The following is a 17,609-nucleotide window of genomic DNA, read 5'->3' on the forward strand; positions in this document are numbered from 1 at the left end:
CATGTCAAACTCCGCATGCAGCCCACAACGAATATTTTTGCGGCCCAGCCAATATAACAGTATGTAAGAAACGTTTTAATAAAAATTTCGTAACTTAATTTTTACAATATCCTGTTATACATAATTATTAATAACAAACGACGTTAGCTAATGACTGATTATTATAATCGTGTTGCATTCATTTCCCTTATGCGCCTTATGCACAGGCGCACCATTTCTCTCTGCTAATACTAGCAGCAAATATTTTAGCAGCCCATTGCCATGTCATTAGTCTTGGCCTGACTTGTTTGCTGTGCACAATAGGAAATATTTCGCTTTCGGAGAACAAGATAAATAGGTTTATTTGCAGTAAGCTTATTAATTTGTGCAGTTATTCAGTGTCTGGTAAGTTAATATTCAAGAAAAAATAATTTTTATTAAAATGTTCTATCATTTTATGTTAACGATTACTCACTTATTTCAGCCCTTTGTATTCAGCATGTCTCTATTGAAATAAACCTACATTTCTATGAAAATTGAAGCTTTTGTTTTTTTGAGGCCCACATAAACTTAAACCTTGCTTATTTGGCCTGTTAGCCTTTGAGTTTGAATGCTTGCACTAGGGCTTTTTTTTTTAATGTTTTTATTGATTTTAGAGAGGAAGGGAGAGGAAGAGAAACATCAATCGGCTGCTTCCTTGACTGCTTCCTGCATACCCCCTCTTAGGGACTGAGCCTGCAACCCAGGCATGTGTTCTGACCAGGAATCGAACCAGTGACCTCTCGGTGTACAGAACGATGCCTAACCAACTAAGCCACAACTGTCAGGGTGACAGTTAGGCTTTTAACATATAGGTTACAATGCCTACGATATTCCAGACACTCTGAGCAATTCACTCCACTCACCCACTGCCAACACCTAGCACAGGCCGTCATTTCCCATCTAGACTACTGCAATAGGCTGGGGTCTCTCACATCCATACCTTGCTTACTTCTATCTATTCTCCATACACCAACAAGAATGATCTTTTAAAAATAAAGTTCTGATCCCATCTTGCTCTTAAAACCTCCTAATGACTCAATTCTTTCTCAGGTGGCTCTTCCACTGGCATTCAGCATTCCTGCTTTACTAGGCTTTTTCTTTAGCTTCATTCTCTCCCTCCTCAGGACTTTGGAAATACTGCTCCTTTTGCCTCAAAAATTTGCCCTATTTAACTCCTTCATTCTTCTCGAATCAACTAAAACGTCACTTCTGCAGAGAAGTCCCTTTTTATTCCCTGTGTACCCATTAGACTGTGAGAATCATGAGAGGAGGTCCCACGTTTGTTTTTGTTCTTTGCCCCTTTCCCATTAACTAGAATTGTGCTTGGCACATAATAGCAGGGTCTCTGTAAATATATGAAAGAATAAGGAATATAGGTCAACGCAAGGAGATATCACCTCTCATTAGCTGGTGCTTAGGCCAAAGTTTAAGCCTTAACATTATAACTAGGTATTTAAATGAAATAGGTTTTATTCTACTAGGAGGATCAGAGAATAAAACATTAACAATAAATTAGTTGGTATTTTATCTAACTAATGCTGAGGTTTATCTCTACACTACTGTTCACTTTCACAATTGGCAAAGAATCTTATTTTCTAAGACCTCCCTAACTTTTAATTGTTTTATACACTCAAAATACACACAAAGACAAGGGAAAACTTTTAATTATGTACAATTTTATAATGCAGATTATTAAATACAAAGAACAATGAATCCAAGACTTAGGATGTTGACTCAATACTAAAAACTGAAGCACATTATGGGCATTAGAACATAGAGAATGGGTAGTATTTCCTCAATTTGGACATCCTGTGAAGTTATATACATATCCACCTAATATAATCAATGCCCACAACTTTTATACCTAAAATCACCCTGAGTCACACTAGAAAATTAGTCTCATTCCTTTACAACCAGAACCCAATCTGACCCCTAAAATGTTTCATTGGATTTGATCCCAAATGACTTTGGATGTTTCAAAACTTGAAAAACTTCTACACAAGATGAAGAGATGTGATCACAAAGAATATTTAAAAGACTAGACTACTAATTCTAAAGGTCATTCCAAAATAGGAATTTTAATTATCTTGCACATTCTTGGAAAAAGTGTCCATACAACATTCTTTTGGATACAAAAGTGTTGTAACTCTTTTTTTAATTGATTTTAGAGAGAGGAAGGAAGAGGGAGACAGCGAAACACTGCTGTGAAAGTGAAACATCCATCGATTGCCTCCTGTACACATGATTGCCTTGTGCTTGATTGGGGATCAAACCTGCAACCTGGGTATGTGCCCTGACCAGAATTGAACCCGTGACCCTTCAGTGCACTGGACGATGCTCCAATCAACTGAGCCACACCAGCCAGGGCAGTGTTGTAACTTTTAGAAAAAAAACCAACGTGCTCTTCAGCCAATTATCCTCAAAGGCAATAGGTACATATCACCAGCTTAGATTGCCATGCAACCATGCACTGGAGCATTCTTTCCATGTCTCTCCTCTAGAGCACCTTGTGGCACAAAGATGCATAAGGTCACTGACAAGATTTAGAACAATGTGCTGTAGGCAGGTTTTGTAACTGAAGCTTGAGCAGTTTTCGAGCTGGTGAAGAATCTAATTGTTGCGTACTTCTCTTGCCTACACAGGAAAGGAGCCAAAAAATAAATTTCAATGGAATTCAAATAAGATTTATTGCAAACTTACTGCATGGACACTGTGCCAGACTGAAGGGCATTGCAATGACAAATAAGAATCTCCGTTCTCAAGGAGATGACAGCTGGTAGGAAAGCCAGCTATAACTACAACCAAAATACATTGTAATAAATAAAAAAATGAAGGTATGTATAGCAATAATTTAGGGCTGGAGTAAGCAAGGGCAGTGTCAGTGAATTTTTGAGGAATGAACAGGGGAAAAAAGGCAATGAGTATTTCTTAAATCTCAGATTTACTAAAACAAGATGGTTTGTGGGAATTTAATTCTTAGTCTACTGTGTTTCTATGGAATTTCCCATCAACTACGAGTACCCTCAACATAATAGTTACTGTGAAAGAGGGGGAGGGGGAACAAACCACTTGATGTGGCCTTACCCTTTGAGAGCATGTGCTAAGTAAGGGCTGTTTAAACCTGAAAGGTTAACCCTCTAGTCCCCTCAAGAGATACACTTACTGAGTTGTACTGACATCTTCTGGAAGCACTGGGCACTTTCGTCCATAAAGGCATGCAGCTGCTTCACTGATCCTTGCAATTCGTCCATCTGCAGATGAAAGACAGCTATGAGCTGTAAGGGTCCACGGCTTCTTTGATGTTCCTCAAACACACCAGGCAAGCTCCTGCTTGGGAGCTTTGCTTTTGTTGTTCTTTCAACCTGGAATGCTTATGTCAGACATTTTCTGTTGTTCCTCCAGATCCACAGTCCACTCCTTCACACAGATCTATGCCCCAGAAGGCTGACCGAGATAACCTCTAGGATCCCAAGTCCTCTGAGTTCTGGGTGGGCTTGGTCCGGAGGGTGCCCAAGTAGGGAGGAAGCTGAATAAGGTCTGCATATTTTAACCCAGGCCTGCTCAGGAAAGGATCATTCTGAGTTAGCTGTGTCTCTTAACTGAAGGTCATGGCTCTCTCAAAACAGCCCACTATGTGACTTTCTCCCCTCAGGTGCCACAGTAACTCTTCCTCCTCTCCTCCCTGCAGGCCTAGGGGTAGTAAGAGCTCAGCTGCCCCACGTTCCTTCACTAACCCTTATGGTTTCCCAATAGCTACACTTTATACATAGCCCCTTATAAACTCTCCTTGAATTACCCTTTATCAACTACTTCCTGCTGATACTTGGAACGATCAAATACTAGTACTATTCTCTCAAATGTCCTCATGGCTCACTTCCTCATTTCTTTCCAGTCTCTGTTAAATGGCACTTTAGAGGGACTATCAACAACTGATCTGTATAGTATCCTACTGCCCTCCTGTACACTGTCTCCTTACTCTGCTTTATTAACACTCATCACCTTAGTATTTGTTTCTTTTAATTTTCTCTCCATGTTTCGCCAAGGTAGAGTTAAATATACTTACCTTACCTTATTAAACATATTCTCCAGGTCTTTTCATTTCCAAGGATGAGAATGTAGCAGAGCTGGATAACTCAACCAAATATAAACATGAGCCAACTCACCACCAATTCCATACAATCGAAGACTTTGTTCTGGCTCTGTAATATTTTCTGGTAATCAGGCTTTGTATTAAGGACTTCATTCTGGGAAGACCCAAGATATGCTGTAGGTTCAACTTCAGTCATTTTTGTTTCAGTTGATCCTCTAAAAAACAAAGGGAGTTTTTAAGGAATTTTTATAATCACTTTCTGGGGAAAATAATGAAAGATCACCTAGGGAAAAAGACTTCATTAACCTGAAGCAATATTCTTCTTATTAACAGTAGGATCTAAAACCATTATCTGGTATTAATTTTTTTAATAAAGAAAATTTTATTTTATTAATTTTTAGAGAGAGAGGAAGGGTGACCGAGTGATAGAAATGATGAAAGAGAAACATCAACATCAAGCAGCTGCCTCCTATATGCCCCACTGCTGGGGATTGAGCCAGCAACCCAGGCATGTGCCCTGACCAGGAATTGAACCTGCGATCTCTTGGTGCATGGGTCAACACCCAACCACTAAGCCACACCGGTCAGGCCAGTATTAATTCTTTTTTTTTGGAGGAAAAATTAAACCATATTTATTTTATTTCTAATTTAAATTATTTACTGTTTAAAGTATTACCTATGTCTCCTTTTCCCCCCACTGACCTCTCCCTGACAGTTCCCAACCCCCAAACCTTATTTATTTTTTAAAGCCAGACCACTGGGAAAATATATCACAGTCCTGAAACAGCAAACAGACAGGCTACATTATCATTTCAAGTAATAAGTTGGTAAGAAGATAACAAGGTCCTTATCAAAATTGTAAGGTGCCAAAGCTGGGGTAGGAATACTGTAGGCCCCAGGAAAAAGTGGTATTTGGTAATGGGGGGTTGCCCCTCTTTTGCTCTAATGAAGCAACAACTCACCCCTGAGTTGCTTACTTTTTCTCCTTTAACCTTCCTGTTGCCAAAAGATTATCTTAAGTAGGGCTCTGTTATTTGAGGGGGTTAAGTAAGCAATACTGAGTTTAGGTTTCATTCCTGAAAACCAGGTTTTTCCTAAATCCAGTACTGCATAACTCTTTTTAAAAAAATATATTTTATTGATTTTTTACAGAGAGGAAGGGAGAGGGATAGAGAGCTAGAAACATCGATGAGAGAGAAACATCAATCAGCTGCCTCCTGCACACCTCCTTCTGGGGATGTGCCCACAACCAAGGTACATGCTCTTGACCGGAATCAAACCTGGGACCCTTCAGTCTGCAGGCCAACGCTCTATCCACTGAGCCAAACCAGTTAGGGCTACTTCATGACCTTTAATGAAGCAACCAACAGTTCCTCCTTCACTGTTCATTCCTGGGTATTGGTATAGGGCACAATCAAAATCCCCTTTCCCTTCAAGATAGAGAACCACTGTAAGATTGTCCTGTCACTCTGCTGCAGACAAGCTTAGGGCCCATCATGGCAGTCAGTGAGAAGGAAGATCTGCTCCCATACCCAGTGTGACATTGCCTCTCATGTTTCTGTGGAGTCTCCAAGCTGGAAGATGTAATGTGTGAGCATTTAAGATGTATACATCCACATCTTGGGCAGAAACGGATATCCAAAGAAACCTTTTGAAGTTTTTATCCAAACTACCTCCCCCAACTCCACATCTTAAATTAACTTTATGCCCTTGTATATAAAACAAAACCAAGCAAAGTAAATATGCAGAAACCGTTTTTCCACTTCTGAATTAGTAAGATCATGGATTTTGTTTCATAGCTTATGGGAAATGGTATGGTAATGCTTCTGGTAAACAGAAGGTTGCAACAAACAAAAACACCTCTCCTCAGATTCTACTAGATCACTGGCAGGCTAGAGGAAACTGTCAGCCTGTTGGTAACTCAAGGGCTCTAGCTTGAGCTGAGAGAAATGCCTATTGCCAGGATAAGCATTTGTCACATCAAAAACTCTCTGACCTAAATCTGAGCACCAGTTTTTTCCATTTCACTTTCCAGGATTAAAACATAAAGAACTGGTGTCCAGAGGTAAGTTACACATGCTTTAAACTTGCTGCCATCCTTAATTTCTTCATCTATAAACTTTGCTTAAAAGACCAAAATTCTCATTCTTCATTTTAAATAGATTCCTGCCCTCAGCCTCCATGACCAATGGCAGAGACTTCTGTACCTGAATGGATGAGAGAGACTCCTTCATCTTCTTGGTCATGGCAGGAATGAGGTTCATATGATCATCCACACACTTGGTCACAGAACCCTCCAGCTGCCGCTTCACCTGACACTCTACTCCCTGCATCTATTGAATCTTTGGCTTTGTCATTGCAATCCATAGTGCACCAGGCCAGCCGGTCCTGGAACTTCTTCCAATTGCTGGTAAGCAGGGCCTGGGCTTGAGTCAAAGGTGCATGGAAGCACTCAATGCACCGGTGCACCTGCTGCATGGACGTGGCTGTCCTCACAACAGCCAGCACTGCACCGGAACATAAGGCCCTGCATTTTCCAGATATTCTCTTTCCAGACTCTTCACCATGGTGTCCACCGCCTCCTGCACCCGAAGCTGCCGCAGGTCCGCCTTGGCGACCCTGAGCTGCACTGCGCCACGATGGCACCCCCATGGACTCCATTAATTCTTTTACACCACTGGACTCCAGCAAATGCTAGATGCTTCATGTCAGTTAATTCCATTTAACAATAAGATCCATTTACAAAAGAACTACAGTTGGGGTAGAGTAAAGCCAAAGCTTGCTATCCTTAAGTCAATGTCTATGATCTTTCACGAAAAAAATGCTAGGATTCCTCAGTTATCTAAAATAGCTGAATATAATGGAGAGTTCATAAAAACTGGTGACTCTTTAATAAGAGCAACTACTACAATTTACTGAATGCCAGACATTGCTAAGCACTTTCCATTTAACCTCATTTAACACTCACACAATAACCCCATGATATAGATACTAATTTTATCTCCATTTTTTAAAAGATATTTTTTATTACTGATTTCAGAGAGGAAGGGAGAGGGAGAGGGAGATAGAAACATCAATGACAAGAAAAAATCATTGACTGGCTGCCTCCTCCACACCCCACACTGGGGATCCAGCCTGCAACCCAGGCATGTGCCCTGACCAGAATCAAACCGTGACCTCCTGGTTCCTAGGTCGAAGCTCAACCACTGAGCCACGTCAGCCGGGCTTATCTCCATTTTTAAATGAGGAACTTCAGGCTTAGAGATTAAGTGGCTTGCCCAATATCACAAATGAAGTAGTATTAGGATTTGAACAGAAGCAACCTGCTTCCAGAAGCATTCCTCTTAACCAGTAAGTATGCCATATCAAAATTTTTTATTCTGAAACTGACATATCTTATACATTATGTCTTCATAAAGAGAACATGTCCAGGTTGAATGAAGTAACTGATAACCATCAATGCCTGCACTGGGGAAGTTTTTCAAACCATATTCCTCAAAGCACCTCTCTACTAAGAGGCCACTTTTGCAATTAGAGTTTTAGCTACCATTTTGTAGTTGGGTTCCTACCTAAGATTCTGTTTGGAAAAAAAGATTAAAAATCACTAGCTTAGATGGCTAACTAAACAAAAATCTAGCACTTTTCCACTTTATTGTGGCTTTAGACAAAGATCCTCTCTTTCCATCACCCTCTTTCATGTCTTTGCATTTCCACAAAGGCCTTGGCTAGGGTTCTCTCCCACACCTACAGCTCAAAGGCCATGTACCCACTAAAGTCCCCTGACTAATGTTTTTGGCCCAGCCCAGGATTCCAGGTAAAAAGCAGAGATGTGCCCGTCTCCCACAGGATGTAGAAGGCAGCCAAAGACACAGAACACAAGCAACTCTGCTCTTTGATTGAACATAGTGATGCCAGCTCCCTTCCTTTTCTTGACTCTCCATTTAATGTCAGAGAGTGCTAATAAATATTTTACAGAGCTGTGATTAGCCTATAAGATTCATCATTTAATTTGTGTTAATGAAACTAAAATTAATTCAAATCAAATTCCACAAAGTGAAAACATAGCTTCTGATTTCTAATCATAGATCTAACCTGCATAAGATCTCCTCAGCCTCCTTCTGATAGTGCAGCAAGAGCTGATCCCAAGTCTGACGTTCTAAGGAAAACCTATAGGATCAGAAAAAAAATTCTGTTAATTTTTGATTATCTCATTCTGAATCACTCAGGGCACCAACAGTACATTAGGTATCTACTGTGGTTCTAAGATGTGAATAAAAAGGCCATTAAAGAATTAGAAACCATGACGGTTTTAGAGGATATTAATTTAATCAAATCAAACACATGTTCTTAAAATTAAATTAACATCCTTATTCCCTAGACTCCATTCTATGAATTTGGCCATAAGCACAGCCCATAAGATCCCAATATGCAGCTAACTTCCAGTGTTGCTACACCAGTACTGACACACAAAACAGGATGTTTATTATTCATTTTCCCAGGTTTAATTATTTTCCCCAACTGAACTTAGATTTTTCAATAAAGGTTCATTCATTTTCACTTACTTTGTTATGTATTCCTTCATCTCAGCCACTGATGCTTCCAGAGACAAATCTGATGCTTTTCTGGAATACAGATAGCATTGTGAGATAAACACAAATTTTTCAAAAACACTTGCTTTTAATATGACAACTTACGTAATTTCAAAGGCAATAAAACATGTTCAGAATTTATCTTTTGCTCTGACGAATGTGGCTTAATTGGTTGAGCATCGTCCTGTGTACCAAAAGGTCGCAGGTTCGATCCCCGGTCAGGACACATGCCCAAATTGCAGGTTCAGTCCCCGGTTGGGGTGTGTACGCGAGGCAGCCAACCTATGTTTCTCTTTCACATCAATGTTTCTCTCTCTCTCTCTCTGTTTCTCTCCCCCACCCCCCCGCTTTCTCTTTCTCTAAAAAAGAAAAAAAAAATTATCTTTCGCCTGGCTGGTATGGATCAGTGGTTGAGTGTCAACCTATGAACCAGGAGGTTAAGGTTCAACACCTGGTCAGGGCACAGTCAAAACCCCCTTTCCCTTCAAGATAGAGAACCACTGTAAGATGGTTACCACAACAACGGATTGCGGGCTCAATCCCCAGTAAGAGGCATGCAGGAGGCAGCCAATCAATGATTTTCTCTCATCACTGATGTTTCTATCCCTCTCCCCCTCTCTCTGAAATCAATATAAAAATAATTTTTTTTAAGTTCAAACCCTAAAAAATAAAATTAAAATGTTACATTTAAAAAAAAGAATTTATCTTTCAACCAATATTTATTTCTTAGCCTCTCACTTTTATACTAGATCTCTTCATCTATTCTCTCTCTCATCAATTCCAATTCACACATGGCCAGATGAACCTTTCTTAAAATATTCCTTTAATTTCTTCCTTGCTTAAAAACTCTGTGACCCTCTACTGCATTCAGAAGTAAAACCTCCTTAATCTGGCACTTAAGGATCTATTCTCGCTCCATCCAGTTCATTAACTTTGATTCCTACTGTTCTCTTTTATCTATTCTGTCCAATATAATCTCACTCACCCTGACCCTGAATATCTGGGATTTTCAATCTCTCAATTCCTGTTCACATCAGTTTTTAGTGTCTTCCCCTTCCACCAATCAAAACCTTAACATCTTTTAAGGCCCAACAATACTTTTTCATATGACTGTCTTGTCTTCCTCCTTAAACTGAAGCTATTGCTGTACAGGGGACTTACCCTAATCAGCACAGCTGAGTGACTAATTCTAATGGAAAAGAAGCACTGAAAATGCCAAAATTTTGCAGATGTACTAGTACGTGGTACTCTACCTGACAAAAACAAATGAATTGTTCTACCTTTCATGTTTTTCTACCAAGGCCTATGACACACAGCCTCTATCAATGCTGGCTTATGGCTTAAATACACTGCATTAAAAGAGACACTATGTTAAGCAAATTTTGTTTATTTTTTTTATCACGCAAAAAGCCTTTATGTTTTTATTTAGCATTCTGATTCTATGCTTGTGCCTTCAACACTTTCACAACAATTTTCAGCTCCTCAATAAGGAAAGCACACTTGATCCTGTCGCAGGCAGATTTAGCACACATGGATCCACCATAAGCCCTCCTGACATGTTTTTTCATTTTAGACAACCTCATTAGAACTTTAGGTCTCATAGCACGAGTTCCACAAAGTTGCCTGGGCTCACACCATGTGCAGATTTTGGTGCTTTTCCAACCTTCCTGGTATAAAGGTAAACAATGTCTCAGGGTTTGGGACAGCCTAGTTTTGTTAGAGGCTGTATTGTAGAACCATCTCTGGTGGTATGTCAAAAGCTGGACCATTCTGAATGCCCAAAGACTGTGTCCCCAGAAGAATGAGTCAAAATATTTTTCATTACCCGAATATCAATGTTAAGTTTAAGGATAGGTGGAAAAGTAGACCTTTGCAAAGTCAAAACTAAAAAGTTTATGATGTAGGCTCTAGTGACATGATTTACTGCAGGGCAGGGCTCCACCCATATAGAGGAACTACAAGTTTAGGGGTGGGATTTTTAAATTCTCTTAATATTCTTGCTTGTAAACAGCTAAAGAACATAAGTTTACAGGGGAACCTCAGTTCTCCAACTTAATTTGTTCTGAAAGGTTGTTCAAGAAGTGATTTAGTCAAAAACCAAAAATTTTTCCCATCCCGAGGTGGAGGGTGGGGGTGGGCTAGAAGGGGTTAATGGGGGAAAAAAGAGGACATCTGTAATACTTTCAACAATAAAGATTTAAAAAATTGTTTTTAATGATTCCCTATTTTAACCTTTTTTATATACAGTACTTGTCTAATGTACTCTTTTTGTTTGTTTGTTTTAAGCCTCACCTGAGGATATTTTTCCACTGATTTTTAGAGAGATACAAAAGGGAAGGGAGGGAGAGAGACACAGAGAGAAAAAGAAACATCACTGTGAGAGAGACACATGGATTGGCTGCCTCCCCTATGTGCCCTTTGACCGGAATCAACCTGGGACCCTTTGGTCCGCAGGCCCAAACAACTTGTTAAAGAACCAAATTGTTTGAGATGGGAGACATTAGGAACTGAGGTTTGGCTGTTGCATGGCTAGCAAAAATTTGAAGAATGCTTTTCCTTTCATCTTTCCATAGCTGGTTCCTTCTCACCATTCAGATCTAATAGGTCTCAATCCAAAGGTAAATTCAGTAGAGGTCTAGCTAACCCACCCCCTCAAGTCACTATTATTGACTTCTTAGATCATTATTTTAAATCATTTTATTTGTTTGACTGTATCTCCTATTAAAATATCTCAGAACAAAATACCTTGTTTGACTTAGTTATTTATCACTATTATCTCCAGCATCTAGAAGAGCCTGGTATGTAGAAAATGCTGAATAAATGTTTGATGAATGAACAACTGTCTAATTACAATAAAAAGCCTTAATTCAATTGTAATTTAGGACAGAAGGGCAATTGAACTTACTCTTTTGTATCTTCAAAACATTTCTGTAGAGTTCCATTACTTTCCAGTCTGTCTGCAAAATGTTTTAGTTCTTCAGAAAGAGAAGATGCTAGAGAGAACAAAATTACACGTTATAAAACAGAATATAAACTTTCACAGGAAGCTGCTGACAAAGACCTAATACACTTAAGGTAGTCTCAGCTCTAGGGTCCCGTCACATTCTGACACTCTCACCTATTCAAAAAGGTGGTATAAATATGCAGAAAGATTTAATCTTTTTGAGGGGTAGATATAGATAAAATGTAAGACAATTCCTCTTTATGACATTTATTGATAGTGTTTTTTAGATCTGACTGGTGAAGAAGCAGTTAAAAAGACTTATCTGCACTGACATTTCATTCTTTTCAAGAGATTTGAACTGCTGGTGCTAAAAGGAAATATATCACAGAAGACAGGCAACAGGAAAGAGTGTTATAAAAAATGTTGAAGGCAAATAAAGCATTATAAGCATAAGGTAAAAACAGTTTTCTGCTTATACCTGAAGAGTCCACAATTACATTCAGGTGAAGAATAAGGAAGGAAAAGGATGTTAAATAGTTATCAAGATAACCTTGACATATCTATTCTAATTATGGTGATAATTTCAATTCTGAGATAATTTTAATTAACAAAGTAAGTCTGAGTTCATGTATTTTCTTGGTTTTTAAAGTGGATAACTGAGTATTTTGACTCTGGGTGACTGTGTAGTTACTGTAAGGCAGGGGTCCTCAAACTTTTTAAACAGGGGGCCAGTTCACTGTCCCTCAGACCGTTGAAGGGCCGGACTATAGTTTAAAAAAAAACTATGAACAAATTCCTATGCACACTGCACATATCTTATTTTGAAGTAAAAAAACAAAACGGGAACAAATACAATATTTGTATTTGCATGTGGCCCGCGGGCCGTAGTTTGAGGACCCCTGCTGTAAGGAAAACAGCTACTTCCTAGATAGCTGAAAACTGATTCCTGGGAAAGAATATTTCTAATTTACATCATAGATGAACAGCTAATTTCCTTACCATATAGAGTTTCTATAAATCAATATAAGCACTACATGTCAATTTTCAAAAATGAACGAAGGACATAAACAGAAAATGAAGCACATATAGTTCTAAATAATATTTAAAAATATTTATCCTCTTCGAAAAACAGATTAAAACTACAAAATACCTTTTATCATCTGTAAAATATCTGAACTGTTTGATAAAACTGTATTGGTAAATGTGAAAAAACAGGTATGCAAACAAATATATCTGCATATATTTTTGGTGAGAGAATAAAATGAAACAACCTTTCTAGAAGGCAATCTGGTAATTTTTATCATTTTGTTTGACCTTTTTTTAAAAAAATATATATTTTATTGATTTTTTACAGAGAGGAAGGGAGAGGGATAGAGAGTTAGAAACATCGATGAGAGAGAAACATCGATCAGCTGCCTCCTGCACATCTCCTACTGGGGATATGCCCGCAACCCAGGCACATGCCCTTGACCGGAATCGAACCCGGGACCCTTTAGTCCGCAGGCCGACGTCCTATCCACTGAGCCAAACCGGATAGGGCTGTTTGACCTATTTTATTGCAACTCTAGAAATTTATTTTTACTTGTATATGTGCCAAAAGGCATGTGTAAAAAGGTATTTTCCCTGGCTGGTGTGACTCAGTTGGTTGGAGCATTGTCCTGTACACCAAAAGGTCATGGGTTCGATTCCCGGTCAGGGTACATGACCAGATTGCGGGTTCAATCCCTGGTCACGGTACATATGAGGTAGCCAACTGAAGTTTCTCTCTCCCTAAAATCAATTTAAAAACATATCCTCAAGTGGGATTAGAGAAAACAAAAAAGTATCCATTACCCTATTCATTGTAATAGCAAGACTGAAAACCCTAAAAGCCCACAATAAGAAACTGGTTAAAAAAAAATATGGTGCATTTATAAAATTGAATATCATGTGGCTACTAAAGTGTCAAGACAGTTCTACAAGTGCAGTATGGAATAATCTGCAATATAAACTGTTAGGTTAAAAAAAAAACACAAAAGACAAGGAAAAGAACAGTGCAGAGAGTATTATTATTTGATTTTAATGTATAATTGTTTGCAAATGCAGTATCTCTGCAATGATACACAAGAAGCTGGAAGCTGTGATTGCCTCTGTGGAGAGGAGCAGCGACTATGGTTTGGAGTGGAGGGCAGGCTTACTTTGCACTTTTATACCTACTGAACTTCATTAGCATATATTATTATTTTCTTAATCCTCACCTGAGGATATGTTTTTACTGATTTTAGAGAGAGAGGAAGGGAGAAACATCGATCGGTTGCTTCCAACGTGCGCCCCAACTGGGAATCAACCTGCTACCTTTTGGTGTATGGGACGATGCTCCAACCAACTGAGCCACCCCACTAAGGCAGCATATATATATTTTAATGCCATTCCAAGGGGGGCTGGTTTTGTAAGGTAGCAGCTCCTGGGAATGGGGTTCAAAAGTGGGGCTTTAACTGACTTTAACAAAAGGTACAGTTCAAGGTCAAAGCTCACTTGCCTGTTCTTAGCAACTTACCTTTGGCTCTAAAACTTTCAAGACTGAAGCCCTCAGTGCCTTTTAGGAAAGGTTCAAGTTTCTGAACAGAGAACTAAATAAAGAAAAGCATTTTTAGTACAACAACCAAGATTTTCCAGGCCAATCCCAACAAAGCTCATGTAATTTTACATGCTTAATAAATGTGAAATAAACATGATTTAATTTTCATACCTAAGATTTTTCATATAACAAATAAATAGATCAGGATAAAACTATGTTAATAAGACTATACATTTTGATTTTTGGTTTGAGAAAAAAATGGTCATTTAATTTACACAAATGACTTGCTTATCTAAACTAATCATCAATTAGCCATATAATACTGACTTAGTATGTAGTCAGACCTCCAATGTCTGTTTGAACTCAGATTTTGACCTACTCCTACTTTAAATTACCACTATTCCCTGTCATTTGCTGCCAATGGCAAGAGATATTAGATTGGGGAAATCTCTCACCCTTAGCTGCTCAGTTAACAGCAACAGTACCAATGGGATAGAGAGCCCAGTTCAGACAAAATCAGTTGCTAGGATTATATCTGGCTTTTAAGTTAATCCAAACTAGAGAGAAACATCTTTTAATTTTAACAGAGGTATTACACAGTTTTGATCTCTTTCTGGGACTCTCACAGTAACAGCTTAAAAAAAAGCATTTCCCAGTCCCGAGAATCTCACCTGGAAACCGGAAAGCAGTAGAGCGCCAAGCCGTTTGCTTTCTGCTAGGTCAACGCTGATGGATCTGCTGAGCTCTAACATAAAATATCAAGTTAAGGAGTGCTCTACTCACAATTATCAAAATAAAAAACCTGAAAAATTTCCTCTCTCTTGATGCAGTCCATTTTAAGGCAAGAATGCTCAAGCAGCCTTCTTTAATTAAGGGAGAATTCATATATAGTCACGTCTGATTTTTTTCAGGATCACTGAGGAATGAAATTTACCCATTTGTGCATTCTAGCTTCAAAAAGTTTTAAGAACCTTTTATGTATTACATTAAAACCTTGTCTTATTAAACAAGATAGGTAAATAACTTTTTTGATGTTTTATATTCACCATTCAAAGGAGACGGAAACATTTGAGCATTTTTATGACAGGTCCTGCAGTATGCTTTAAATACATTGTCTTAAGAGTCCTCTTATAAACTATGAGCTCCATTTTACAGATGAGGAACTGAACCTCAGAGGGGAGATGACTTGTTTGAGGTCAGAAATTGGTGAAATAAGAATTCAATCCCAAGTCTGTCACCAAAACCTGTTTTTCCAAATAATACCATGCTGTCTTCTACAATGAATTGGTAACATTAATAGTAATTTGTTGAACACTTGTTATGTAAAAGGCTTTTTATTAAACACTACACACACTTCATTAAAACTTGAGGCAAATATTTTATCAATTCCATTTTACAGATGATGACACTGAGGCACAAAGACTAGGTAATAGGAAACTTGCCAAGGTCACATGGGGAGACAGCCCGAATTGGATGGGCATTTTACATAATTACGTCACTGAATCCTCAAACAAGTACAGGATGCAGACACTGTTTTTTCAATTATGCTCATTTAAAAACATCAGTTATTATACAGCAAAGGAAGTTTGCTTTGAGAATTTGAGAAATACATGTCTTTTCATCCTCTACCTTTAGCTGGTTGTATTTTTAAAGTTCTTTTGTCTCCTTTTTTGATAACTTCTCACTGCTGTTAGTTTAAAAAACAACAACACAGAATACCTTCTGCCTATAACCAAAGAAATCTGGCAAGTGGCCAGGAGTAACAAGGAAATAATCTTATTACATCAGTGATTTTCTGTGATACAGAATTTTTAGGTCCACATACTCTGGAACAGAGATAAAAGTTGGGGTGACCTTAGGGAACTGCTGATGCTTTCTTGGCACACCTATGAAATACATGCATAACTGGGGCAGCAATTTTCTGATATGCTAAGTGGCTGTTTTTATCCTGTTTTCCTGTTAGACATAGGCCATCTGGAAGTGAGATAATATCTTTAAAGTAATCACAATAGCTTAACATTTGAGCTGTTTACCATGTGCCAAGTATTGTGTTATAATCAATTCATTTTTTCCTCATATAATTTTATAAAATAGATATTTCATGCCATTCACTGATGAGGAACATAAGACAAGGGAGGTTTAAGTAAGCCGCTTAAGGTCACAGTTTTTCCTGAAACGTGCTAGAGACTTTCCATGTTAAATCTTGTACTTCAAGAAAGTGAGGCTCAGACAGGTGATGTGATTTACTTGCTACATAGCTGATAAGTAGCAAAGTCAAGTCTGTTCCACTACACTCTTTCTGCCAAGTCAAGTCTGTCCCATTACGCTCTTTCTACCATACCTCACTGCCACATCTTATCTGAGCTGCAACTCCACTGGCTTATGTGTGCAGCACCCCACCTGTGATGCCCTGATGAAAGGGAGGCAGTGACTTCCGCCTGTTGATTTCTTTCATACTTGCTCGCCGCCAGGACTGTCTTCTGTCTCGATGATGGGCAGACTGTTCTTGGGGAGACAAATGAAGGGACCTGGGCTGAAGTCCTTCCTCGTGGCTGAGATCACAACACTCCCCTTTTTTAGGGCTACAGCCAACGTGACTTCTTTCCTTTGAAACTCCTTGAGTCATCTCCAGGGAGGCAGACGATTTATTACACACTTCCACAGGATTGGGATTTGATTCCATTTGATGATCATGAGTCTTATATGTCACTGGTTCCTCTTCTAGCACTTGTTATAAAAAAAAAGTCAAAATATAAAATCAAACCCACAACTGAGTATTTGTGCAAAAAAGTGGAAATGGAAAATGTATGCCCCAGATCATGGAGACACTGAGGAAGTACCTGTGCAAATACATGAATATGTGATTCCAGCTCCACCAAGAGCCAGGAAACCATTTGAGGATAGTGAAGAAACCTGAACCCAAGGTAAAAGGTACAAAACTCACCTTCTACAGTCTCTGATCTAGTCACTGAAGTCATCCTGGGTCGAGAACCCTAAAATAGGAAAATGAGGTGATCTGTTCTCCACACTTCAGCCCCAGTCTCACTGGGGTTTTACTACACAGGAACAGGCCTTGTGCTTTCCAGCCTCTGAACTGCCCATCTCTTTCCCATAAAATTTACCTGTCTGGCAAGGCCCAGCCCAATGCCACCTCATTTACCACATTGTCCACAGAGACCATCAGCAGGGTTCCTCATCTACTGTTCTGCATTTCTATAGAACTTATCACTAAAAATACTCACATCTCTCTTAACACATAACCTCTTTTATTTCCCAATTATTTTGTGTTTAACTGGTCCCTAAGTTCCTAACTCAGTTGATGGCATTATGACCTACATGGTCTTCCAAACTAGAAAAATCACATTATCCTTTACTTTTTACTCTTAAAATGTCCAGATCTAGAATTCC

General features: G+C 38.8%; 1 protein-coding gene and 2 pseudogenes across 3 annotated transcripts; all 3 read right to left on the bottom strand.

The window, feature by feature from the left end:
- Nucleotides 1-1,667: 1,667 nt before the first annotated feature.
- Nucleotides 1,668-17,609, bottom strand: DSN1 (DSN1 component of MIS12 kinetochore complex). The gene is made up of 10 exons (XM_081097087.1): nt 17,146-17,609; nt 16,602-16,928; nt 14,873-14,946; nt 14,181-14,253; nt 11,606-11,693; nt 8,674-8,733; nt 8,204-8,278; nt 4,185-4,326; nt 3,185-3,272; nt 1,668-2,655 (listed from the first exon to the last, which is right to left on the bottom strand). Exons 1-10 carry the CDS (start codon nt 17,177-17,179, stop codon nt 2,552-2,554), a joined length of 1,065 nt encoding a protein of 354 aa, XP_080953213.1. The 5' UTR covers nt 17,180-17,609; the 3' UTR covers nt 1,668-2,551.
- LOC308523619 (protein FAM136A-like) lies at nt 6,220-6,699 on the bottom strand (annotated as a pseudogene). The gene has a single exon. The product of its transcript is annotated as a protein FAM136A-like (transcript).
- On the bottom strand, nt 10,140-10,472 carry LOC308523292 (large ribosomal subunit protein eL34-like; annotated as a pseudogene). The gene has a single exon. The product of its transcript is annotated as a large ribosomal subunit protein eL34-like (transcript).

Source organism: Myotis nattereri (genome assembly GCF_964212035.1).
Source record: "Myotis nattereri genome assembly, chromosome: 8".
Lineage (NCBI taxonomy): Eukaryota > Metazoa > Chordata > Mammalia > Chiroptera > Vespertilionidae > Myotis > Myotis nattereri.

Coding starts and splice junctions, on each gene's coding strand:
- DSN1 (XM_081097087.1), bottom strand. CDS start 17,179: ATGACTTCAGTGACTAGATCAGAGACTGTAGAAG. Junction 4,327..8,203: donor GCTGAGGAGATCTTATGCAG/GTTAGATCTATG, acceptor TTTGTTTTTTAG/AGGATCAACTGAAACAAAAA. Junction 3,273..4,184: donor TCGATTGTATGGAATTGGTG/GTGAGTTGGCTC, acceptor TTTCATCTGCAG/ATGGACGAATTGCAAGGATC.